This window comes from Pelodiscus sinensis, chromosome 24 (assembly GCF_052426305.1).
Source record: "Pelodiscus sinensis isolate ZL-2025 chromosome 24, ASM5242630v1, whole genome shotgun sequence".
NCBI lineage: Eukaryota > Metazoa > Chordata > Testudines > Trionychidae > Pelodiscus > Pelodiscus sinensis.
The window spans coordinates 21341827-21368342 of record NC_143075.1 but is presented as its reverse complement, the minus strand read 5'-3'; the positions used below and the strand labels follow the sequence as shown (position 1 = coordinate 21368342).

The 26516-nt window shown below is 46.9% G+C and overlaps 1 protein-coding gene across 9 annotated transcripts in view; it reads left to right on the top strand.

Annotated features, from left to right (window-relative positions):
* Positions 1–488: 488 nt before the first annotated feature.
* The window catches only part of CCDC30 (coiled-coil domain containing 30), a 114521-nt gene continuing 88493 nt past the window's right edge, over positions 489–26516 (top strand). For 7 of the 9 annotated variants that reach the window (XR_016347805.1, XR_012897362.2, XM_075906717.2 and 4 more), the window contains exons 1-3: positions 1319–1351; positions 6402–6584; positions 15477–15597. Coding sequence is in view for 7 of the 9 variants with exons in the window: in XM_075906717.2 (XP_075762832.2) it covers positions 1334–1351; positions 6402–6584; positions 15477–15597 (322 nt within the window). In the remaining 2 variants the exon portion in view is untranslated. Of the gene's footprint in view, positions 1352–2655; positions 2726–6401; positions 6585–15476; positions 15598–26516 lie in introns of all 9 variants that reach the window. The other 2 variants (XM_075906721.2, XM_075906716.2) reach the window with 2 other exon arrangements.

Here is a 26516-nt window from a genome sequence, read left to right as displayed (position 1 = left end):
GCGCAAGAGGGTTTTTCTTGCGCAAGAAGGGGCAGTGTAGATGCTTCTTGCGCAAGAGCCTCTTCTGAAAAAAACTGGTGGCTCATTAGGTATGCAAATGAGGCTCAGCTCCTCGGCGCTACTGGACCAACCGGGCAGCACCCCAGCTGCTCTTCCCCAGGTGTCCCCAAGTCAGCGGCTGCTTAAACTGATCAGCGGCTGACTACAGGAAGCCCGAGGCAGAGTTGCTCTGCCCCGGGCTTCCTGGAATCAGCCACTGATCAGTTTCATCAGCGGCTGACTTGGGGACACCTGGGGCAGAGCAGCTGGGGTGCTGCCCGGTTGGTCACCGCAGTACCCCAGCTGCTCTGTCCTAGGCGTCCAGATTCAGCTGCTGTTGAAACTGATCAGCGGCTGATTCCAGGCAGCCCAGGGCAGAGCAACTCTGCCTCAGGCTTCCTGTAGTCAGCCGCTGGTCAGTTTCAGCAGCGGCTGAATCTGGATGCCAGTTCTGACTTACATACAAATTCAACTTAAGAACAAACCTACAGTCCCTATCTTGTACGTAACCCGGGGACTGCATGTATTCGTGGTTCACATGCCTCAGTGCATGTAAATAGTTTCCCCATGGATAGAAAAAAATCCACACATGGATGGAAAAGATTAGAGGGAATTGTAGGTAAGGTATCATGAGAGTTAAGTATTTGAATCCAAGACTGTGGATGGAGGCTGGGAAGTGTCAAAAGACTATAATTCCGCAAGACCTGCCGCAGAGAGATCAGTCTGCTTTGAAATGTAAGAAACAACTGGGAGGAGGGAGGCAGGGTGAGGCTGAGGCCATGGGGGCGAGCAGGCAGGTAGAGCATAGGAGAGTGGGGAAGAAGCTGAGAGCAGTGAGACTGGGAGTGGGTAGAGGAAGGGGGCTAGCGATGAAGCAGCAAAGAAGGGAAGTTAGGAGCCTGGGGGCTGCACTAGGCGCTGGAGCTAGAGCTGTCACATCAGCCTGTGGCTTTGTCAGCGGCAGGACTCAGCCCCCTGGTCCCCCGGCTGCAGCTGCTGCCCCGGGCGGCTCGGCTGCTCTCCCTGGGAGTTGATGGAGCCAGCCCGCTGCAGGCTGGACCCTGCACTGAGAGTGGGGGCGGGGCTAAAGCCCCGGCAGGCGAAGACGCGGGGGTGGAGCGACCCCCGCCGAATAAGAATGGTTCGACCCGTTGCCATGGCTCCCGCCGCTCAGACACAAAGCGCCCCCGTCTGCCTCGGACAAGAAGGCCTCCGTTGCCATGGCTCCCATCGCCCCGCCCCCCTCTGTCTTTAGCGCCGCTCCAGGGGCCCAAGCGGACCCGGCTCCCGCCGCATGGAGCAGCCCGCGCGGGTGAGTTACCGCGACTGGCCCCGCCTTCCCCGGGGGGCCAGCAAGGGCCAGCCCCCCACCCGGCCTCGCGTGCACCCCAAAACCACCCCCCCGCCCGGCCTCCCGTGCACCCCGAAAACACCCCCCGCCCGGCCTCGCGTGCACCCCGCGACTCCCCCCACCCGGCCTCGCGTGCACCCCAAAACTACCCCCCCGCCCGGCCTCGCGTGCACCCCAAAACCACCCCCCGCCCGGCCTCGCGTGCACCCCAAAACCACCCCCCCGCCCGGCCTCGCGTGCACCCCGAAAACACCCCCCCCCCCCGCCTCGCCTCGTATCTGGGACTCCGGGACATTGCACCGCCCCGGCCTCTCCTGCACCCCGGGACCCTCCCCAACCTTGCCTCCACTCGGGGACCCCTGGACATTGCAGCCCCCTGGCCTCACCTGCACCCTGGGACTCCCCACACCTGGCCTCGCCTGCACCCCAGGACTCCTGGACATTGCACCACCCTGACCTTGTCTGCACCCCGGGACCCCCCCCACACTTGGCCTCACTTGTATCCCGGGACCTCCTACACTCACCATCGCCTGCAGCCCGGGACCATCCCAAAGCATCACCTGCATGCTGCATCCTGAAGCATCACCTGCGCCTGGCATTGCCTGTTCCCTCTCCTCCTGGGGACCCTGCACCTTGTCCTCCAGGCCTGGGGCTGAGCATCCCTCCTCTTCTGCTCTCCACTACTTGTTCTTTAGCCAGGTTTTAATCCATTTCACCAGATGCCTCAAGGTTACTAAATTACCAGACAGTGCATTTACCAAGGACAGCTGTGAACTAGGCTGTCTTTGTTTGTGCTAAGGGCAAAATCATACCTGAGGTTGGGCTAAATAGGAAAGGTCTCATTCAAAATATCTTCTGCCAGGATGGACTTTTCCATGTTAGACTAAGCCTATATGGGTTTTCATTGAAGCAAGTGAGCTGGCTGCAGCACAACCTGGAAAAGGTAGGCTGAGTGAAACAGATATCACAGCCCCATTTAAAAAGGACTCAGATACATTTTGAACAACTGGCAAAGTTTGTATGTAGATCTGTATCTGTAGCCGATAGATATTAGTAGAAGCTGCAGGCTTCACAGACTCTACGACTGCAGTTTAGCTAGATTGAAAAACAAGGCCTTAGCATAAATCTTAAAATAAGCAATTAACCAGGAGTAACCCTCGGTCAGAATATATCATAAAATAAAATGTTATAACAAACAAGTGTGATTAAACTGATAAATAACTGTTGGATGCCAATTGATTCTAGCTTTAGATATTTTAAAACAGGAACATCAGCAGATACTGAACTGCAAAAATGTGATGGCAACCCATTGACATCTATACTAATGAACTTGAGGTAAATGGAATAAAATGTGAAAGGAGAGCAACATTATTACGGTGAGGAAGTTTAGATACTAATAGAAGATGCAGGACATTTTTATCTATGCTCATGGCTGCCATATAACCTGTAACCTCTGCCTAACCACTTGGGTTCTTGGCATGCCAGAGATAGAACCTGTCTCAGTAAACCCCCTTTACAGTTTACAGGATTTTCCATTAGATCAGCACTTTTCTAAATTACATACTTCCTAAATCAGTGCGTTACAGAGATTACAAAGACTGTGACCCTGAAAGTATTTTTACAGAGCAAGTGAGAACAAGAAGACATTGTTCTTTCAAGAATGAAGGGAAAGAGCATGTTTATATATCAGAAAGCACAGTACCTGCTCTAGCCAGACCCTGTATCTATCTTTCCAGACTGCAAGGACGAAGGGGATAACCCATGTTCAAAGGATTATGCCTGCTCTGGGCAGAGCCCCTACCACTATTGCCTTCCCAGATCCCTATTAATACTTACATATCCCAACCTGAATGTCTTTTGTGTGCGCATCACGGTCCTCACAGGAGCTCTGGGTCTGATCTTGAATCAGGACCTTTCCAAACCACACAATGGTAACTTGGCAATTCTGACTAACATTCAGTGAACAGATCAGGAAATACCTGTTTTCCTTAACATTTCCCAAACTGGTTAAAAAAAACCTCAGAGGGGTCGCTGTGTTAGTTTGTAACTTCAAAAACAAAAACTAGTCCTGTGGCTCCTTCGAGACTAATCAGAATATATAGAATGATTCTATATAGTTTGGTTAGTCTCTAAGGCTAGGTGTACGCTGCAGTGGTAAGTCGGAAAAAGAAATGCAATTTGTGGTACACAAATTGCTTATCATTTTTGGCTTTACTGTCGAAAGAGGCTTTTCTGAAATTTGGCACATCTACATGGTACCAAATTTTGGAAAAAAGTGCTCTTTCGACACTTCCCTTATTCCTCGTAAAATGAGGTTTATAGGAATGGCGAAAGAGTATGTCCACTTTTTTGAAAAATTTTCCAGAAAAAGTGGACACGTTCCTTTGATTGCATTGCTTTTCCGGGATACCTCCAGTAGCGTAAGGGTTCCACAGGGCTACTCATTTCCAAACTGGTTAGTTACAAGCTGCTATCAGCTATTAAGTGATTACAGAAATCCTTGACATTTGGAATAGAATCCAAACAAGTATATGGTAGGCAAGTCTGGTAATCTCAATGGTATATTTTTGTATCGTTTCCCAGAATGGGATATAAGACAAGTCTCCTCACAACCCAAATCCCTCTCATCAAACAGGAGTCATCAAATTTGATGTGATTATATGCCTTTGGGGGTGTGATGTTATTGGATTTTAATAAGAAATGCAGATCATCGTTGTGTGTTTTCCCCAAGTTCTGTGAAAAGTGGGCCTACTGAGGTGTCTAATGAAAGCTTATGTTTAGCTGATTCTGTCTGTTACTCATCTACTTGTATGATTTTGGTATGTACTTGTATTTGAAATGTACATACCCTAAGGGGTGGTGGCCCAGTGAGTGCTGCATGGACAGTGGCTCTTAAGTGTTGCCAGTTGACAGCTGAGGAGTGCACAGTGGCTCCTGGTCTGAGAAGAACATACCTGGGTACCCCATGGCTCATTGCCTAAAAGGATATGGTGATCATATGATCAGCTCCATTTTGGGAGGTACCATCACTCGGGAGAAAAATGGATTTCCCTTCTGCATGGGCAAGATTATAAAAGTATCCTGGGGGTGCATCCATCTTGGTCTTCGTTTCTGCCCTCCTCTCCAAAAGCAACTTTGCTAAGGACAGAGGGCCGGAAGGATTCGTGGACCCATCCTAATATAGAATGTACTCCAGAGAGTTTTAAGCTGGCAGGTTGTTACATCTCTGCTAAGAGCCTGCATCAAGGACTTGGTGATGTAATGCTCTTTCTTTAACAATCCTACTCTCACCTTTTCTAAGGTTAATAAACCTTTAGATTTTAGATTCTAAAGAATTGGCCCAACAAGTTCTTTTGGGTAAGATCTAAGGTATAAATTGACCTGGGACAGAGGCTGGTCCTTTGGAACCAGGAGAACCTGTTCAGATTTGGTGAGACTGGTTTTATAACATAGAAGCATAGAATCATAGAGCTAGAAGAGACCTCAGGAGGTCATCAAGTCCAGCCCCCTGCCCAAGGCAGGACCAATCCCAACCAAATCAGCACAGCCAGGGCTTTGTCAAGCTGAGACTTAAAAACCTCTAGGGATGGAGATTCCACCACCTCCCTAGGGAACCCATCCCAGTGCTTCACCACCCTCCTAGTGAAATAGTTTTTCCTAATATCCAACCTAGACCCCTCCCACTGTAACTTGAGACCATTGCTCCTTGTTCTGCCATCCATCACTCCTGTGAACAGCCTCTATCCATCCTCTTTGGAACCCCCCTTCAGGAAGCTGAAGGCTGCTGTCAAATCCCCCCTCACTCTTCTCTTCTGCAGACAAAACAAACCCAAATCCCTCAGCCTCTCCTCATAGGACATGCGCTCCAGCCCCCTAAGCATTTTGGTTGCCCTCCGCTGGATCCTCTCCAATGCATCCACATCCTTTTTATAATGGGGGGCCCAAAACTGGACACAATACTCCAGATGAGGCCACACCAGAGCTGAATAAAAGGGAATAATCTCTTCTCTGGATCTTCTGGCAATGCTCCTCCTAATGCACGCTATCATGCCATTAGTCCTCTTGGCTACAAGGGCACACTGTTGACTCATATCCAGCACTGTAATTCCCATGTCCTTTTCTGCAGACCTGCTAGTTAGCCATTCGGTCCCCAGCCTGTAACAATGCTTGGGATTCTTCCGTCCCAAGGGCAGGACTCTACACTTGTCCTTGTTGAAACTCATCAGGTTTCTTTTGGCCCAATCCTCTAATCTGTCCAGGTCACTCTGGACCCTATGCCTTCCCTCCAGCGTATCTACCTCTCCCCCTAGCTTAGTGTCATCTGCAAACTTGCTGAGGGTGCAATCCATCCCCTCATCCAGGTCATTAATAAAGATGTTGAACAAAACTGGCTCAAGAACTGATCCTTGGGGCACTCTGCTTGAAACCGACCGCCGACCTGACATCAAGCCATTGATCACTGCTCGTTGGGCCTGACAGTCTAGCCAGCTTTCTATCCACCTTACAGTCCATGTCCAATCCATACTCCCTTAATTTGCTGTCAAGAATATTTTGTGAGATCTTATTGAAAGCTTTGCTAAAGTCAAGATACATTACATCCACTGACTTTCCCATATCCACAGAGCCTGTTACCTCAGAGACGCTCACTTGTGTAAGGAGTGGTGCTGGTTGTGGCACAGCTAACACTGGAGTGTCTAAGGAGATTGATTGATTGCTGAAGTGCTCAGTGTGACTGCTTTGGTGCCTTATAGAGGAGGACCCCAGTCTTGGGCTGTAAGTGGCCCTGGTTCTAAGCAGTTCACCCTGATTTGACCCTCACAGCAGTGCATCCAGACCACAGGGGACATATGCTTCCATCACATGGTTTTTGGGTTTTGAACGGCCATTAATTGCACACTAATTGAATCTTAATTTTTACTGATTCAGAAATATTATGCCCACACAAATTCTTTTCAGGAGGAAATGTTTTAGATGATTGAGTAGGTTACATTTTGATGATTTGTTCCCTCAGGAAAAAATCCAAGTGGAAGACATACTTGAAAGGCTCAAGGAAGAAGGAATCAACCCTTCAGCTTCCACAGATGAGCAACTTTGTTACGTTTGGAAATTATTCTTGTGTAATGAGGACAAGTTACGGTCTGCTAGTCAGGACTTAGCGGACCTTAGACAACAGCAAGCAGAAGAAATGAGAGAGGTAAGAGCTAATTGACATTAGTCATTTTCATAAATATTTGTGCTTTCTATTATTATTAAGATTACGATTTAGCCTCAGAGGCTACAGCAGTCATGGATTCTGTAACCTTACCACACGAGCCTTTTTAAAAGGTTGGTGTCATTTAGCTGTCTTTTAGTCATTTGGTACACAACATGATTTAAGTGATAGATTACAAACCACAATTAGCAGTTCTGCAGTTTCATATTTGAGTTCCTTCAGAACTCCTGGATGAATGCCATCTCATCCTGGTGACTTATTACTATTGACTTTATCAATTCATTCCCAAACCTCTTCTCTCACATCAGTCTAGGATAGATTCTTCTAAAACGAAAGGCTCAGGTGTGGGACTGTCCCTCCCATCCTCTCCAGAGAAGACCGATTCAAAGTATTTATTTAGCTTCTTTGCAAAATGACCTTGCCTTCTTCTTGTGACCCATTAGCACCCCAGTTATCCAGTGGCCCCACAGATTGTTTGGCAGGCTTCCTGCTTCTGATGTGTTTTTATTGTTAGTGTATGTGTCTTTTGCCAAGTGCACTTCAGATTCTTTTTTTGGCCTGCCTAATTATACTTTTACACTTGACTTGCCTGAGATTATGCTGCTTTCTATTTTGCTCAGTAGGATTTGACTTCCATTTTTAAAAGGGATGACTTTTTGCCTCTCTGAGCATGGGTTGTTATCAGGATAAAATTAAAAACTGATTCATTTTAATTATCAGATCACTCAGTGTTAGCTAGGAATGGATTACATATGAGTTATTCTAAATTAGGTATGGTAGTGCTATTTTACTGATTTAATGAATAATTCCAAATTGTATTTAGAAAGATTACAAACTTTATAAAGATTTAAGTGGCAGGAGTTAAGTGATGATCAGTTTTAGCTATCTTACACTGTGTGGCACCTCCAGTCCGGTGTTCAGAGGCATCTGCCATTTCGGTATTGATAACATTGGGCAATATTTCTGTGATGTCAGCACTTTCCCAAATGGCCAAGAGATGGAAGAAAGCTTCATTTAAAACTAGGAAATACACATTAAAGTACATGCCCTCCAATACATTATTTCTGCCTTCTTTGAGTGGTGTTCTATGCCACACGTGTTCATCTCCGCCTTTTCACTGTAAAGGGCACCTGCCTTGCACTCAATCACTTAGCCTGCTTTCCTGATAGAATACCATACTTGTGAAAATAAACTATGAATTCACCTGTATTTTCCCTTACCCAATATTGACCTATGGGCTGCTTTTACATCCCACCCACCCCACTGACAGTTCCTGCGGGAAGGCACAGGAAGAGACTGGGGGAGGTATCTTGAGACACATCAAGAAGATGTGATGGGATGCCTAACATAGAGAATGCTACTGGAAATAGGGTAGATTTCGAAGTTAACATAAAAGAACAAGTTAAAAATTACTTAGAAAAGTTAAATATCTGCAAGTCACCAGGGCCTGATGAAATGCATCCTAGAACATTCAAGGAGCTGATAGAGGAGGTATCTGAGCCTTTAGCTCTGATCTTTGAAAAATCATGAAAGTTGGGAGAGATTCCAGAAGACTGGAAAAGGGCAAATCCAGTCTATAAAAAGGGAAATAAAAACAACCCAGGAAACTACAGACCAGTCAGTTTAACTTCTGTGCCAGGGAAGATAATGGAACAAGTAATTAAGGAATCCATCTGCAAACATCTGGAAGACAATAAGGTGATAGGTAACAGCCAGCATGGATTTGTAAAGAACAAATCATGTCAAACCAATCTGATAGCTTTCTTTGACAGTATAACAAGCCTTATGGATAAGGGAGAAGCGGTGGACTTGGTATACACTTAGGCTACGTCTACACTGGCATGAATTTCCGGAAATGCTTAAAACGGAGCAGTTTTCCATTATAAGTATTTCCGGAAAAAGAGCGTCTACACTGGCAGGATGCTTTTCCGGAAAAGCCCTTTTCCCAGAAAAGCGTCCGTGGCCAATGTAGACGCGCTTTTCCGCAAAAAAGCCCCGATCGTCATTTTCGCGATTGGGGCTTTTTTGCGGAAAAGACTACTGTGCTGTCTACACTGGCCCTTTTCCGGAACAGTTTTCTGGAAAAAGGACTTTTGCCCCAGCGGGAGCAGCATAGTTTTTCCGGAAAAGCAGCTGATTTCTTGCAGTAGATCGTCAGTGCTTTTCCGGAAATTCAAGGGGCCAGTGTAGACAGCTCTCAGCTTATTCCGGAAAAGCGGCTGATTTTCCAGAATAAGTGGCCCAGTGTAGACACAGCCTTAGACTTTAGTAAGGCATTTGACACAGTTTCTCAGGATAACAAGCCTTATGGATAAGGGAGAAGCGGTGGACTTGGTATACACTTAGACTTTAGTAAGGCATTTGACACAGTTTCTCATGACTTTCTTATCAATAAACTAGGGAAATGCAACCAAGATGGAGCTACTATAAGGCAGATGCATAATTGGCTGGATGACAGGTCTCATAGAGTACTTATTAATGGTTCACAATCACGCTACAATGGCATAACAAGTGGGGTTCCACAGAGGTCTGTTTTGGGATTCTGTTCAATATCTTCATCAATGATTTACATGATGGAATAGAGAGTATGATTATTAAGTTTGCAGATGATTTCAAGCTGGGAGGGGTTGCAAGTGCTTTGGAGAATAGGATCAAAATTCAAAAGGATCTAGACAAACTAAGGAAATGGTCGGAGATAAACAGGATGAAGTTTAATAAGGACAAATGCAAAGTACTCCATTTAGGAAGGAACAATCAGTTTCACACATACAGAATGGGAAGTGAATGTCTAGGAAGGAATACTGCTGAAAGGGATTTAAGGGTCATAGAGGACAACAAGTCAAACATGAGTCAACAGTGTGACACTGTTGTAAAAAAAGCAAAAATGATTCTGGGATGCATTAACAGGAGTGTTTTGAGCAAGACACGAGAAGTCATTCTTCCACTCTACTCTGCACTGATTAGGCCTCAGCTAGAATATTGTTTCCAGTTCTGGGCACCACATTTCACGAAAGTTGTGGAAAAATTGGAGACAGTCCAGAGAAGAGCAACAAAAATGATTAAAGGTCGAGAGAACATGACGTATGAGGGAAGACTGAAGGAATTGGGCTTGCTTAGTTTAGAAAAGAGAAGACTGAGAGAGGACGCAATTGTAGTTTTCAAGTATCGAAAAGGATGTTATAAGGAGGAGGGAGAAAAATTGTTCTCCTGGCCTCTGAGGATAGGACAAGAAGCAATGGGCTTCAACTGCTGCAAGGGAGATTTAGATTGGACATTAGGAAAAACTTCCTAACTGTCAGGGTGGTTAAACACTGGAATAAATTGCCTAGGGGATTGTGGAATCTCCATCATTGGAGATATTTAAGAGCAGGTTAGACAGACACCTGTGAGGGATGATTTAGACAATGCTTGGTCCTGCCATGAGGGCAGAGGACTGGACTTGATGACCTCTCGAGCTCCCTCCCAGTGCTATGATTCTATGATACCCTACACCATTTTGCAATAAAACAATGCAGACCACATCCTCAAGATACACATACCTCCCTTTCTGTTACAGGCAGTCCCCGGGTTACTTACAAGATAGGGACTGTAGGTTTGTACTTAAATTGAATTTGTACTTAAGTCGAAACTGGCGTCCAGATTCAGCCACTGCTGAAACTGACCAGCGGCTGACTAAAGGAAGCCCGAGGCAGAGTTTCTCTGCCCCGGGCTTCCTGGAATCAGCCGCTGATCAGTTTCAACAGCAGCTGAATCTGGACGCCTGGGACAGAGCAGCTGGGGCGCTGCCGGGTAGGTTCCCGCAGCGCCACACCTCGGCGCTGCGGGGACCAACCCGGCAGCACCCCAGCTGCTCTACCCCAGATTTCCCCAAGTCAGCTGCTGCTGAAACTGATCAGCAGCTGATTCCAGGAAGCCCGGGGCAGAGAAACTCTGCCTCGGGCTTCCTTTAGTCAGCCGCTGGTCAGTTTCAGCAGCGGCTGACTTGGGGACGCCTGGGGCAGAGCAGCTGGGGTGCTGCTGGGTTGGTCCAGTAGCGCCGCTCCTAGGCGCTACTGGACTAACCTAGCAGCACCCCAGCTGCTCTGCCCCAGGCGTCCTGATTCAGCCGCTTCTGAAACTGACCAGCAGCGGCTGAATCGGGACGCCTGGGGCAGAGCAGCTGGGGTGCTGCCAGATTGGTCCAGTAGCACCGAGGAGCGGCGCTGCGGGACCAACCGGCAGCGCCCCAGCTGCTCTACACAGGCGTCCGCGAGAAATGCCTGGTCTGCTGGAGGGGGGGTGGGGGTGGGGGCGCACTAGGTGTGCCCCCCCCCCCCCCCAGCAGACCATGGAAACGCGGGCAGCGGGACCGAGACGCGCCGCAGTGCCGCCGCCCGGGTCCTCCGCGGCTTTGCTCCGCGTCTCCCTGGTCTGCTGGGGTGGGGGGCCCCCAGCAGACCAGGGAGACGTGGAGCAAAGCCGCAGAGGACCCGGGCGGCGGCACCGCGGCGCGTCTCGGTCCTGCCGCCCGGGTCTCCGCAGCTTTGCTCCGCATCTCCCTGGTCTTCTGGGGGGGGTGGGAGCAGCAGACCAGGGAGATGCGGAGCAGCTTTTCTCACCAGCAGAGAGTATGCTTTTGCCAGCAGAGAGTATGCAAATGAAGCACTGATTAGCATTTTGTCACACTTCATTTGCATAATCGATTCAAGCCGTTTTTGCACAAAGGGTTTTTGCGCAAAAATGAGCAGTGTGGACGTTTCCTTTTTGCACAGAAAACCCTTTTTGTGCAAGATTCTTATCCCTCCCCAAGAGGAAGGTTCATGCCCCTCGTTTTTTGTTTGTTTGTTTGTTTGGTGCCTGAGCCTCCCCTTCATTTCTTAGTCACCCCCCATACATAGTTTCACTTGCCTCTTGGTGCAGCTGGAGGAACCGGTCTTTCCATCCTGTTCTGGGAGTTGTACTACTTGTTCTTTTATCCCCCTTCCTCCTTTCTTTATTGTTGCCCTCCCAACCCGTTTCCAGCCTAGCAAGGGGAGCGGTGGACCTTCCTCTTCTCTTGCTCCCTCCCCTGGCACTTTTTTCCCTTCTCCCAATTGTTGTTCCTCTCCTTCCCTCCCCACCCATGCCAACAATAGAGGTACTGTCTTGTGCTGCCCCGTCCCCACCTGTCCTCCCATCAACCTTACCATCGTAAGCCTCCCTCTGTGAGACTCCCTCTTAAACTCCCCTGTCTGCAGCCCCCTGTCCACTTTCGCTCCCTGCTTGCTCTGCCTCTGGCTTTCAAAGCCTGTTTGCCTAGGACAGGCCTGACCCCTCGTGAGTCACAAAGGGGAAGGCTGACCAGATTCAGTCAAGAGAGCAATTGAGGGAACAAAGGGTCAGGCACTCAGTCCCAACTGCCACAGCAGCTGAAACTGAAACTGCAGTCACCTGAAATCAGAATCTGGGTGATCCTATGCTACTTTGAATGGGAGCTGGCCATATGGACCCCCTATTCTTGGCACAAATATGGTCTGGACTGAGAGCTCAGAATCTTTGTGAGTACCATCCATTGGAGCCACTCACTTGTAGTCGTCTCCTTTCGTGCAAAGTTTGGAGCAGTGGTCTCCAACCTATTTTACCACAAGGTCACTTTTTCAATTTAAGTGCAATGTAAGATCCACCTCAAACCCAAATACCCTTCTCCGGCTTCCTTGCCCCCCTTCTCTGAGGCCCCACCCCTGATCACTCCATCCCCCTTTCTCCCTGAATCTCATTCACTTTCACCAGGCTAGGGTACGGAGTTGGGGTGCAGGCTCTGGTCTTGGGCAAAGGGGTTCAGAGTGTGGGAGAGGACGCCCTGAAGGTAGGGTTGTGGGGTGGGTTCTGGAGTGGCCATGGGGATCAGCATCTGGAGTATAGGGTGATGGACTCGAGTGCCCCCTAGCCCCCACTCCACCTACTTAGGCAGCAGCCTGGTAGCCAACACCAGTTGCCCCAGGAGTTGCTGGCTCCTGTATTAGGAAGGCAGGATAAGGGATGCCCTAAAGGCAGGGAGGCGGGTTGGTTCTGCAGTGGCTTAAGGGATTCTCCTGGGGAGCATAGGATAGTGGGTTCAAGTCCAGTCCCCCTAAGCAGCTCAAGTCCCAACCTGGGAGCCGCTGAACAGCCAACACAGGCTGCGCCAAGGATGGAGCTGGCTAAGGGATCCTCTGAAGGTAGGGAAGTGGGATGGGCTCTGCAGTGGCCTAGCGGATACAGCATCTGCATTGGGAGCACAGAGTGGTGGACTCATGCACTCCTGGGCCCCAACCCACCCACTGAGGTAGCGGCATGGCAGTTACCACCAGTTGCCCCAGGGATGGAGCTGGCTTCTGCATTAGGGGTATGTCTACACTACAAAGTTAATTTGAATTAACAGTCGTTAGATCGAATTAACTTTCATAGCGTCTATACGTACAAACTGCTAGTTCGAACTTAATTCAAACTAGCGGAGCGCTTAATTCGAACTAGGTAAACCTCATTCCACGAGGACTAATGCCTAGTTCGAATTAAGTAGTTCGAATTAAGGGCTGTGTAGCCACTTAATTTGAACTAGTTGGAGGCTAGCCCTTCCCAGCTTGCCCTGGTGGCCACTCTGGGCCAAACCAGGGAAACTCTTCTGCCCCCCTCCTGGCCCCGGAGCCCTTAAAGAGGCATGGACTGGCTACAGTGCTTGTGCCAGTTGCAAGCCTGCCAGCACCCAGCCAGCAGACCCTGCACCTGGCACAGCATGAGCCAGCCATCCGCTGCCACCCAGCCCTCCGCCTCTTCCCGGGACCAGGCTGGCAGTTCCCAGGAGCCTGCCCGGGGCCGCAAGAGGTGGGCACCCGCCTGGTCTAGTGCAGAGATCGTGGACCTCATCCAGGTTTGGGGGGAGGCCTCCAACGTCCACGATCTCCGCACTAGGCACAGGAATGCGGCCGTCTAGGGCAGGATAGCTGCCAGTCTGGCCACCAAAGGCCACATGCGAACCCAGGAGCAGGTTTTCATGAAAATCAAGTTGGTCCAGTGAGACCCCAACCCTGAGCCCTGAGCTTAGAACATAAGAATGGCCGTACTGGGTCAGACCAAAGGTCCATCTAGCCCAGTAGCCTGTCTGCTGACAGCGACCAGCACCAGGTACCCCGGAAGGGATGGACCGAAGACAATGACCAAGTGATTTGTCTCATGCCATCCATGTCCAGCCTTCCACAAACAGAGGCCAGGGACACCATTCCTACCCCCTGGCTAATAGCACTCCATGGACCCAACCTCCATGAATTTATCTAACTTCTCTTTAAACTCTGTTATAGTTCTAGCCTTCACAGCCTCCTGTGGCAAGGAGTTCCACAGGTTGACTGTGTGCTGTGTGAAGAAGAACTTTCGCATATTAGTTTTAAACCTGCTGTCCATTCATTTCATTTGGTATCTTCTAGTCCTTCTATTATGGGAACTAATGAAGAACTTTTCTTTACTCACCCTCTCCACACCACTCATGCTTTTATAGACCTCTATCATATCCCCCCTCAGTCTCCTCTTTTCTAAGCTGAAAAGTCCCAGTCTCTTTAAAAGCGACGAGGAGTCCTGTGGCACTTTATAGACTAACTGAAGTGTAGGAGCATAAGCTTTTGTGGGCAAAGACCCACTTCGTCAGATGCATGTAGTGGAAATTCCCAGAGGCAGGTATAGATATGCAGGCCAGAATCAGGCTGGAGATGACAAGGTGGATCCAATCAGGGAGGATGAGGCCCACTTCTAGTAGCTGATCTGGAGGTGTGAATTCCAAGAGAGGAGAAGCTGCTTTTGTAGTTAGCGAGCCATTCACAGTCTTTGTTTAATCCAGTTGATTGTGTCAAACTTGAAGATGAACTGTAGCTCAGCAGTTTCTCTTTGAAGTCTGGTCCTGAAGTTTTTTTGCTGCAGGATGGCCACCTTTAGATCTGCAATTGTGTGTCCGGGAAGATTGAAGTGTTCCCCTACAGGTTTTTGTATGTTGCCATTCCTAATATCTGATTTGTGTCCATTGATTCTTTTACGTAGGGACTGTCCAGTTTGGCCGATGTATATAGCAGTGGGGCATTGTTGGCACATGATGGCATATATTACGTTAGTAGATGTGCAGGAGAATGAACCAGTGACAGTATGACTGATCTGGTTAGGTCCTGTGATGGTGTTGCTGGTGTATATATGTGAGCAGAGTTGGCACTGAGATTTGTTGTATGGATTGGTTCCTGAGTTAGAGTTATTATGGTGTGGTGTGTAGTTGCTGGTGAGAATGTGCTTCAGGTTGGCGGGTTGTCTGTGGGCAAGGACTGGCCTGCCTCCCAAGGCCTGTGAAAGCAAGGGATCATTGTCCAGGATGGGTTGTAGCATGTCCACACCTCAAAGGGCATCGTTTTTCCAATGCTCTTTTGCACAAGAGAGTATCCACACTGCATGGACGCTCTTGCACAAGAAAGGTCTGATGGACATTTACAAAATGGCCATGAGAGAGCACCTGTGCTTTTTCGGATAGGCTCTTTTTGCACAAGAAACCCCCGTGGAGCATCCACACTTGCCTTTTTGTGCAAGAGCCATAGCACAACAAGGAGTTATGCCTCGTAGAAGTAGGTATATCTATACCACAAAAAGCCATTTTACTGTTGATTTCCTTGCACAAAAATGCACTTGAGATGTGGATGCTCCCTGGGTTTTTGCACAAAAACAGTCATTTTTGTAAAAACCTTGCAGTGTTGACATAGCCTAAGTGTTTCATTTATTTTCTTGGTAGAAGTGCATTAGGGTTCGTATGGTAGCTTCTGATGGTAGTGCAGGAGCTCATGATACTAGTGACTTGTTTGTAGATGAAAGCCACACATCCAATATTTGAAATCTTGTGGCTCTCTTTGTTTCTAGGTGGAGAATTATGTGGGCCACATCCGTAGCCTCACAGCAGCGCGAGATGCTTTCACCACCGAATTTGAAAAAGAAAATGAACAACTCAGAATGGAGTTTACGCAACTGCAACTCCAGCAGGGTAATCACTTTTTCTTTCCTCTGAAAGTGCTTTGGTATTTGTGCTGTAACAAATGTCAGGGGCCATCATTTATTCAGGGAAGTGGTCTTAGTGCTGCCTTGCAGGAAAAATAATCTGTTTCTTTTTGCACTTGAGAATGGAGTGTTATTAGACAAGTCTGTGTCATGTACGGTTACCTAGATAGACGGAATGTATGTATAAATTATTGTATATATACCATTAAATTAAATTTTAAATCCGTTTAGAAATACTGATCTTTATTTCTTTGTTTCCATTCAGTGAATAGAGTTGCTACCTCTTTCAATGTGCAATTTTAATTATATTTCCATGAGGAATTTTGCTAGAACAGAATCCACTAGAAAGGGCTGGAGAACACACATTCCAATTCGCTATAATGTAACATATTTATTTAGTTAACCAAAAAGGGCCCAATCCTGCTCCAACTGAAACCAATGAGTTTTGTTGTTGACTTCCGTCAGACTGGGGTCAGGCTCAAAACAACTGGTATTTTTCTAATAGTGTCCATGGTATTCTCAGTCCTGATCAACAACACTACAATTTCACTGTCAGTTTGTTAGCTTCTTAATTATTGTATTCATATTTCAGTTTCTGTAAATAATATCTCTTCTTCAAGTGATGTCTCTGTTGGTGCTCCACTTGAGGTGCTGGTATGTCCTTGCGCCGGCGATCAGAGATTTTTGGTAGCAGTGCCCTGCTGCACCGCACATGTGCAGTAGCGCCGTTTCACATTGTTGGTATCCATTGGTTGCATGGTGCCTCGGTTCCTTCTCTACCATCCTTGGCAGTCAATGGAGCACCAGCAGTCACGCTTTCTTTCAATCTATAATGAAAAATAGTTAACTAGTTAGTTGAGTTTCCTCACGTTCCAAGTTTTTTCAACCTGTTTCCTGTTTATCAACAAAAATAACAAAAACAAACCCCCAAACTCCAAAAAAGAAGAGTTTTTCCCACCTTTGTAGTCACCCTCTTCATCATGCCTGGCTCCTCAGGCTTCAAGAGGTCCGATTGTCGGAGACCGGCATTGAGTCTCTACTTGAGACTGTCATTGTGCATAAAATGCCTGGGAGAAGGCCATCTCTCTCAGAAGTGTCCACAATGCTCTAACCATACAGCATGGGCAAGGTGAGACAGAGAAAACTGCCTTAAGACCTTCTTGTATGAAAGGTCTCTTTACCCTGTGAGGGCCTGTCATCCTTTAAAAAGATATCAGACAGGGACAAATGTTCTACCTTATTGAAGAAATGTCCCTCTTCTTCACTGAAGAAGGCTACTTCAAAGGCCAAAACATCTCCCACGAGGTCATTACCTCCAATGCCTACTGCAACAAGAGGCAGCACAGCCGATAAGCCTGGCATCTACAGAATTGTGCAAGGGAAGGACAGCACCTTACATAAGTGTACATAGTTGGAACCAAGGCACAAGACCTCAGCACCAATGACAACTGTACCAACTCAGGACATGGCACCAACTGTAGTACCAAAAGCGGCTTCGAAGACTGCACCAAGACTATGCCACTGCCATGGACTCCAATGCTGACACCATCCTCGGCACCAGTGGGATTACCAGCAACCAGCACTGCATAAATATTCTAAACATATGTTGGCACCAAGTCCACCGGCCCATGCGGAGCCAGAGGTTTTCTCAGCGCTGCACTCTCCAGCCTCACCTGCCTACTCCATCTACTCTCCCGGATGTCTGGCGCCATCAATTTTGTATAGTGATCCAGAAGCAGCAGAGTCTCATCACAACACTCTTCGCCCACCCTATGGGAGTCATGACACACCAGACCCACCTATGCTCCGCCCCGATGGTACGGCCAACATTGACCCTACCCACCATTACTGTACTCAGGGCACTGGCCACCATGGGGTACACGGTCCTCACACAGGAGCCAATATACAGCGCCCTTAGCACTGGCAAGGAGAACTACTAGCTCTCCCCCACATGAGGCTCAGGAGACCAATCCTCCTCCTCCTGAATAACCAACATCTGAGGAGGAAGAGAACATGGCAGAAGAGGAGCAGAGATCCCCTCCCCACAATTCATCCTCCTCTCTGGATGAGGTGATCATTCCTACCACCCTGCTCCAGTGGATGATGTTTAAGTGCATTGCTAACACTCAAGAAATAGCCTTCCAGGAAGTTCAAAGAAAACAACATCGACTGTTGAGAATCTTACATAAGAGCATAAGAACGGCCATACTAAGTCAGACCAAAGGTCCATCCAACCCAGTACCCTGTCTGCCGACAGTGGCCAATGCCAGATGCCCCAGAGGGAGTGAATCGAACAGGCAGTGATCAAGCGATCTCTCTCCTGCCATCCATCTCCACCCTCTGACAAACAGAGGCTAGGGACACCATTCCTTACCCATAATGGCTAATAGCCATTTATGGACTTAACTTCCATGAATGTATCTAGTTCTCTTTTAAACCCTGTTATAGTCCTAGCCTTCACAACCTCTTCAGGCAAGGAGTTCCACAGATTGACTATGCTCTGTGTGAAGAAGAACTTCCTTTTATTTGTTTTAAACCTGCTGCCCATTAGTTTCATTTGGTGGCCCCTAGTTCTTATATTATGGGAACAAGTAAATAACTTTTCCTTATTCACTTTCTCCACACCACTCATGATTTTATAGACCTCTATTATATCCCCCCTTAGTCTCCTCTTTTCCAAGTTGAAAAGTCCCAGTCTCTTTAATCTCTCCTCATATGGGACCTGTTCCAAACCCCTAATCATTTTAGTTGCCCTTCTCTGAACCTTTTCTAATGCCAGTATATCTTTTTTGATATGAGGAGACCACGTCGGTATGCAGTATTCCAGATGTGGGCGTACCATGGATTTATATAAGGGCAATAAGATATTCTCCGTCTTATTCTCTTTCCCTTTTTTAATGATTCCTAACTTCCTGTTTGCTTTTTTGACTGCCGCTGCACACTGCACGGACGTCTTCAGAGAACTATCCACGATGACTCCAAGATCTCTTTCCTGATTAGTTGTAGCTAAATTAGCCCTCATCATATTATATGTATAGTTGGGGTTATTTTTCCCAATGTGCATTACTTTACATTTATCCACATTAAATTTCATTTGCCATTTTCTTGCCCAGTCACTTAGTTTGGTGAGATCTTTTTGAAGTTCTTCACAGTCTGCTTTGGTCTTAACTACCTTGAGAAGTTTAGTATCTTCTGCAAACTTTGCCACCTCACTGATTACCCCTTTCTCCAGATCATTTATGAATATGTTGAATAGGATTGGTCCTAGGACCGACCCTTGGGGAACACCACTATTTACCCCTCTCCATTCTGAAAATTTACCATTTTTTCCTACCCTTTATTTCCTGTCCTTTAACCAGTTCTCAGTCCATGAAAGGATCTTCCCTCTTATCCCATGACAACTTAATTTATGTAAGAGCCTTTGGTGAGGGAACTTCTCAAAGGCTTTCTGGAAATCTAAGTATGCTATGTCTGCTGGATCTCCCTTGTCCACATGTTTGTTGACCCCTCCAAAGAACTCTAATAGATTAGTAAGACATGATTTCCCTTTACAGAAACCATGTTGACTTTTGCCCAACAAATTATGTTCTTCTATGTGTCTGACAATTTTATTCTTTACTATTGTTTCAACTAATTTGCCCGGTACTGACATTAGACTTACCGGTCTGTAATTGCTGGGATCGCCTCTAGAGCCCTTTTTAAGTAGTAGCGTTACATTAGCTATCTTCCAATCGTAGGGTACAGAAGCTGATTTAAAGGATAGGTTACAAACCATAGCTAATAGTTCCGCAATTTCACATCTCAGTTTTTTCAGAACTCTTGGATGAATGCCATCTGGTCCCGGTGACTTGTTACTGTTAAGTTTATCAATTAATTCCAAAACCTCCTCTAATGACACTTCAATCTGTGACAACCATCCACATCAGTGTTTCTCAAACTGTGCTCCGCAGAGTCCCAGGGCTCTGCGAGACATCTCCAGGGACTCCACGAGTTTGACAAACTGGAAACATCAGTAGGTACAACACATACAATCAACTGGGGCTCCGCATAAATTTTGACACATGTAAAGGGCTCCCGAGCCCAAAAAGTTTGAGAACTGATGATCTACATCAGTGAAGATCTCCCTTCCACTGGATGTGGCAGTGTTAGATCCTGGCAACACCATATGTCAGACGCCGGTGTCAGTGACCCTTGAAAATAAGAGCGGACAAGAAATATCTAGTGCCTGCGAAAGACATGGACTTTCTCTTTTCTCATCCCCTACCTAAATTTTTGTGGTTGACATGGCACATCATAGGTCAAAATACTCACAATTTTGCAACGCAGCCCAAGGTAAAGATCACAAGCGCCTAGATATAGTAGGAAGAAAAGTATATTCATTGGTGACACTACAATTCTATGTAGCCAACTATTCTGTACTCTTAGCAAATTATGATCATACACATTATTCAGAACTACAGGATCTTTTAGAGTTTCTCCCTGTTCAAAAGCGCACACCTAACAAGTAGCAGAGGTACTACACTTATCCTCAGCCTAGTGATAGAAATGTAGCCGTGTTAGTCTGGGGTAGCTGAAGCAAAATGCAGGACAATGTAGCACTTTAAAGACTAACAAGATGGTTTATTAGGTGATGAGCTTTCGTGGGCCAGACCCACTTCCTCAGATCAAACCTAGGAATACTTACAGGCAGACACAGAGGTCCTTTTATTATAGGCAAAGATAACAGACACACAGGCCACAATGCCAACAACAAGCCTCAACAAACCAACCATCTGCCTTCAAACAAGAGTTTTGAAAGTTTGGTCGGGGGTCTGAGCAACATCTCCTAGGTGGTACCATCTATACCAAAAGACCTTCAGTTCACCCATTGGCTTCGGCTCTTTTACCACCTTTGGGCCAAGACTACATCTGATCAGTGGGTGTTAGAGGTCGCCCAACTCCATCCCTTTCACCTCTATTCCTCCCACCCACCCTCCTTCCCTGTCCCTTTTCAGGGACCCCTCTCAAGAGAGTCTGTTATGGACAAAAGTTCAACATCAGCTTCAAATTGGAACAAAAGAGATGGTTCCATTACCTTTCCACAGAAGAGGTTTCTATTCCAAGTACTTCCTAACACAGATGAAGGCAGGGGGATGGAGGCCTGTTGACCTTAGACAGCTCAACAAATGTGTCAGAAACCGAAAGTTCAAGATGGTAATTCTGTCAACCATCCTACTAGCACTAGACACCGGAGATTGGTTTTCAACCCTCGACCTCCAGGACGACTATTTTCACATAACCATCCATCTGGCTTGCAGACACTTTCTTCAGTTCACAGTGGGCACCAACCATTACCAATACTGAGTTCTCCCATTTGGTTTATCAGCAGCACCACAGGTTTTCTCCAAAATATTAGCAGTTGTAGCTGCACAACCTGGGGTTTCACATCAAAAATCCACACTGGAACCCACACAGATTCTAGAGTTTATAGGAGCTCAATTGGACTCCACCATAGCCAGGGCAATGTTCCCCAAACACAGGCTGGACGCAATTGTCACTCTCATCGACAGTACGGGCCTCCCTGCACACCACAGTGTGGAACTGCCTGCAAATACTGGGCTGCATGGTGACCATGATGTATGCAGTACAATTTGCCAGACTTCATGAGGTGCCTCCAAGCCTGGTTGGCAACCATCTATGCATTTTGTTACGATGGGTCTCCCTCCAGTTTAGTTTCGTTTGAGAGACCTTTGTGGCTAGTTTGGGTAGAGCCAGGAAGAGGTAATTTACAGGTTGGCTGGCAAAGAACTGCTCAGGATCATAGTGTACTACAAGAAATGAGTTTCTATAAAACCAATAGGAAAGTTTCCATAAGTTAAAAAATGCAAGCAAAATTGTTATTGAAACAAGTAAATATTTCCCTGCAGGGAAAATTGGGTCTTTTTACAAGGTGTCTGGGCACCCAAAATGTCATCTTTAAAAAAAATGTTGGCCACCAAATGACCAGTGACTTAGAGATGCAATGCCACAGCTATGTTTTGCAGAGAATTTTATCACTGAGTTGTCATTTCCTCCCTTGTCTTTTTTTCCCACTAGATGGCAAGCAAACAACGTACATCTAGATGATAACGTATCTTCTCTTCTTGCTTCCATTATCTGTACGGATGGCTTTCCTGCTTTTTAAGATTTCCAAGGATGGTAGCGTTAGGTTGTGAGAATGAAGCCATTTGTGAAATGGACAGAGTGAATCAAACTTCTGTCTGTGGGTTAATTTGTGAAGGGTGGAGGGACTTGCTGGTTTATGTGCAGAATTCCTCAGGGATCTGTGTGGGTTCCAGTTAGCTTCAGTTTCCCATAGTTCATATATATTGATTTATGGTAGAGTGTTATCAGAAGCTTGGGCTGGGATGTCACAGTTCTACATATAATTATGATGTATGGAAACTATTATGCAATCTAGGGATGTTAAAGCACTAGTGGTTAACTGGTTCAGCTTATGGCTTCCTGCCCAGCCCACTGCAACCATGAGATCCAGCCATGGCCATGAGTCCTGCTGCCAGGCCCACTGCAACCATGGGGTCCAGCTGCAGCTGTGGAGTCTCTTCACCTGACTAGCCACCATCCAGATTTCCTGGCAAGGCCAGTTAACCAGAACGCATACTGAGAAGACTCATGCTGACCGGTTTACTATTTAACATCTCTAATACAGTCTTAGCTAAAGCAGTTGCTGCAGTTCATGGACTAATACGCCTGCATTTACATCAGTAAAACATAAAATCAATGTTTTCCACATACTGCCAGTAATTTTCAATATCTGGACTAGTCCACAAAACTGTGCCAGTTTGCTGCAACCACCATTTTCATCCTGTTCATATAAGCGTTACCACCTAGTTTCCTCCAGCAACAGCCGGAGCCAATGGACGATCCTGACTCCATTCCGTGGAACCCAACTAGAGTTCCAGGCTCCAGCACCTTCCCTCTGCAGAAAGTCTGGCTCCCACAGCCTCAAGGTCAGGGATGTTAAGTCTTCCAGAGAGTAGTAGGGCTCCTTCAGCACCACTTTCACTCTCTGTCCTTCACCAAAATGGAAGGCCTGAGAGGGAGCAATGATTAGTGAGAACGATACGGTTCCACTGTCCTACACCGTATGGATGTTCCAACTGAGAACGTGTCTACAGGTACAGTGCTGCAGTGGTGCAGCTGTACTGATGAAGATGCTGTATGCTGAAGGGGAAAGCTTTCCTAATCGGCATAAGAAACCCATGTGTATGAGCTGTATAAGTTATATTGGTGGGAGGATCTTTCCTGTTGACCTATCTCTGACCTATCTCTGTTCACTCAAATGCACATTCTGCAGGCGGTGGGGGGGGGGGGGGAGAAATTCACACTCCTGAGAGTCATGTTTTGCCCACATGAGCTGTACTGTAGACACAGCCTACGAAGACAGCTTGGCCTTCACATTCGCCATGGGGTGCACTGCAAAAAGTCTTTGCTGCACCCAGCTAGATTAACCAGTGCTCCTGTTGGGAGCAGATCTGTTTGTCAGCTGCCTCTGAAGATGCTGTGAACAGGAGACCATTGATGATCAGTGACAAAATGATGACCACCCATGGCGCATGTTACACGAGCTACAGTATTTTTTTGCAAAGAATTCTGAATCCAGGGCACCCCTAGACAGTCTGAGACAATCTGGAGAAATGGTCTGAGGTCAATAGGATGAAGTTTAATAAGGACAAATGCAAAGTGCTCCACTTAAGAAGGAACAATCAGTTTCACACATACCGAATGGGAAGTGACTGTCTAGGAAGGTATCATGAGTTTTCATGGGCACAACCCCCATCTTCAGATACATTTCCACTCCATGCGGCTGAATGCATTGCCCTGCATGTTCAAAAGTTTCAGAGGAGTAGCCGTGTTAGTCTAACTGAAAAAACTTTAAAAATAAGGAATATTCTTGCAGCACTTTAGAAACTAAAAAAAAATGTAGATGTTATCATGAGCTTTCGTGGGCACAACCCAAGAAGAAGTGGGTTGTGCTCATGAAAGCTCATGACACCATCTACATTTTCTATTAGTCTCTCAGGTGCTGCAAGACTATTTGTTATTTTTAAAGTTTTTTCAGATATAGACTAACATAGTGACCCCTCTGAAACTTTTGTCTAGGCAGGAGTACTGCAAAAAGGGATATAGGGGTCGTAGTGGACCACAAGCTAAATGAGAGTCAACAGTGTGACGCTGTTGCAAAAAAAGCAAACATGATTCTGGGATGCATTAACAGGAGTGTTGTAAAACAAAAAAATCAGGCATGTAGCACTTTAAAGACTAACAAGATAGTTTATTAGGTGATGAGCTTTCGTGGGGCAGACTCACTTCTTCAGATCATATTGTGAGCAAGACACGAGGCGTCATTCTTCTACTCTACTCTGCGCTGATTAGGCCTCAGTAGGAATATTGTGTCCAGTTCTGGGCACCACATTTCAGGAAAGACATGGCAAAATTGGAGATGGTCCAGAGAAGAGCAACAAAAATGATTAAAGGCCTAAAGAACACGAACTATGAGAGAAGACTGAAAGAATTGGGCCTGTTTAGTTGAGAAAAGAGAAGACTGAGAGGGGACATGATAATAGTTTCTAAGTACCTCAAAGTGTGTTGCAAGGAGGAGGGAGAAAAATTGTTCTCCTTGGCCTCTGAGGACAGGACAAGAAGCAATGGGCTTAAACTGCAGCAAGGGAGGTTTAGGTTGGGCACTACAAAAAATTTCCTAACTATCTGGGCGGTTAAACACTGGAATAAATTGCATAGGGGGGTTGTGGAATCTCCATCTCTGGAGATATTTAAATAAGGATGTTAAAATGTGATTATCTGGCTAATCTTATAGTCTAATGAGCCGTCCTGGAGCCATCTCCTGAATGCCCACACTGTAGCTCTGCCTTTTAAATGTAGTAAGAGCCACTGGGCTGCCGTGAACAGGCTGCTTCGCAGTAGTGTCCCCTATCCCCCGCCACTGCCTCTAATAGAGGCAGCAGGGAGGTGGCATGTGGCACCCTGGAGATGGTGCTGCGGGGAACCGGCTTTTAAGCTGGTTCCTGTCCCCCTACCTTTGCTGCCTCTAATAGAGGCAGCAAGGGAAGGGGACGCCGCAGAGAGCACGGGGCCAGTGGGGACTGCTTGAATCTCCGCTCTTGTACATTTCAAAAGCAGAAGTGCCTGCAGTGGGAATGGCATGAACAGGGACTGAAGCAGGCCCTGCTTGCACTGTTTCCCCGCTGTGCCTCTGCCTCCCCTGCCCTCTGCAGAGACGGTGTTGGGAGGAACCAGCTTAAAGTTAGTTCTCTCCAGCACTGGCTCCTACTGCCCTCCCCCGCTTGCTGCCTGTCTCTGATAAAGGCAGCAAGGGTGGAGGGAAGTGGCTAGTCGAGTGGCTACTCGACTATCCAATAAGCATTTGCTTATCAGATAGTCAACTGGTCACTAACATCCCTGTATTTAAGAACAGGTGAGACAGATGACTGTCTGGGATAATCTAGATCAGGGCTACTCAACACATGGGCCTCATGCGGCCCGTTGGCTTGCGGCCTGCGGTGCAGTTTGGGTTTGCGCAGGACTTGACATGCGGCCCATGGGTGGGAGCCAGAAAAAAAAGTCGTCAGTAGAATGGTCTTCTGTTGAGATGCGTTTTAGTAGTTAAATTCCTGGACTGTCATTGCTCATTAAAAGTGCTGTCATAGGGATGGGAATTGGGTAGATATTGCTTTTTATTAATATCAGCACAACTGACTTAACTGGGGCCTGCGAGTTGTGTAGTCTTGCCTTAATCTTTGTATTCATGCCCGTCAGCGTGAAAGAAGCAATTTGCATATATATGCATGTATATGCAACCACACTTAAGTTGCGGCCCTTGGCATGTGCTATGAGTATCACTGTGGCCCCCGGGGCTTCCAAAGTTGCATCACCCTGATCTAGATGGTGCTTGATCCTGCCGTGAGGGCAGGAGACTGGACTCGATCTCTCAAGGTCTCTTCCAGTTCTAATGTTCTATGATTCGGCTTTGAAAGGAGTTGGGTAAGAACGGATCTGTGCACAAAGGAGATGGTGTGCTGACCGTGACAAAGTCCAGTCCTGTCCAAAAAGATGATCTAGAGTACACCCACCTATGTATCCTGGGCCAGCAATCACCAGCGCTGCACCACTAAGTTGACAAGTCTTCAGATACCGAATCAACATGCAAGAATCAGAATGGACGTTCCCTTCACCTAGGACAATGGTCCCACTTGGTTGGTGGCCACAAAACAGCCCTTAAGGATCTCTCCTACCCCGCTCTGGGAATACCTCTAGCACTGCTGTCTTCTTTGGCAGTCACAGAACTAGCACAGTGCCTCTTCATCCCAACCTTGCAGGAGCCTCGATACCAGCAGCATTCTAGGGGCGTATTGTGGCATTCTTATATTCTTAAAACTCTGATTGTTCTCTGGCTGTCACAAGGCCCAGAGGGGACATGACAATGGGGGTGCAAGTTAGGGGCACTCTGAGGGTTATATTCTTGTCACAAACAATTGGGTCTTTGCTCACCGTCCTATTGCTGCTATGAGCATTAAGGTTTTGCAGTACTGTGTAAGCGCATGGTGGAAGTGTAAGGCAGAGAAGCATGTTAGTTACAGTATCCCACAAGATGGGTAGGTGGCAGGGAACATTTGAATTATGCCCTAACTTTGCATTTCTTTGGTTGTTAAGATTTTGGGTGAAGAAAATATGGTACGATGCAAGCATAAAAGTCCTCTACAACGTATTTAGCAGATGAAAAGTGCGGTAATGGCACTTACTGGTGACAATGTAGGGTGTCTATGTTATAGCAGAAACTTTGTGCTTCCATTTGAAGAAAAGAGAGGCACAGGGAAGAAAACCTCAATAAATAAAAAATGGCTGGAC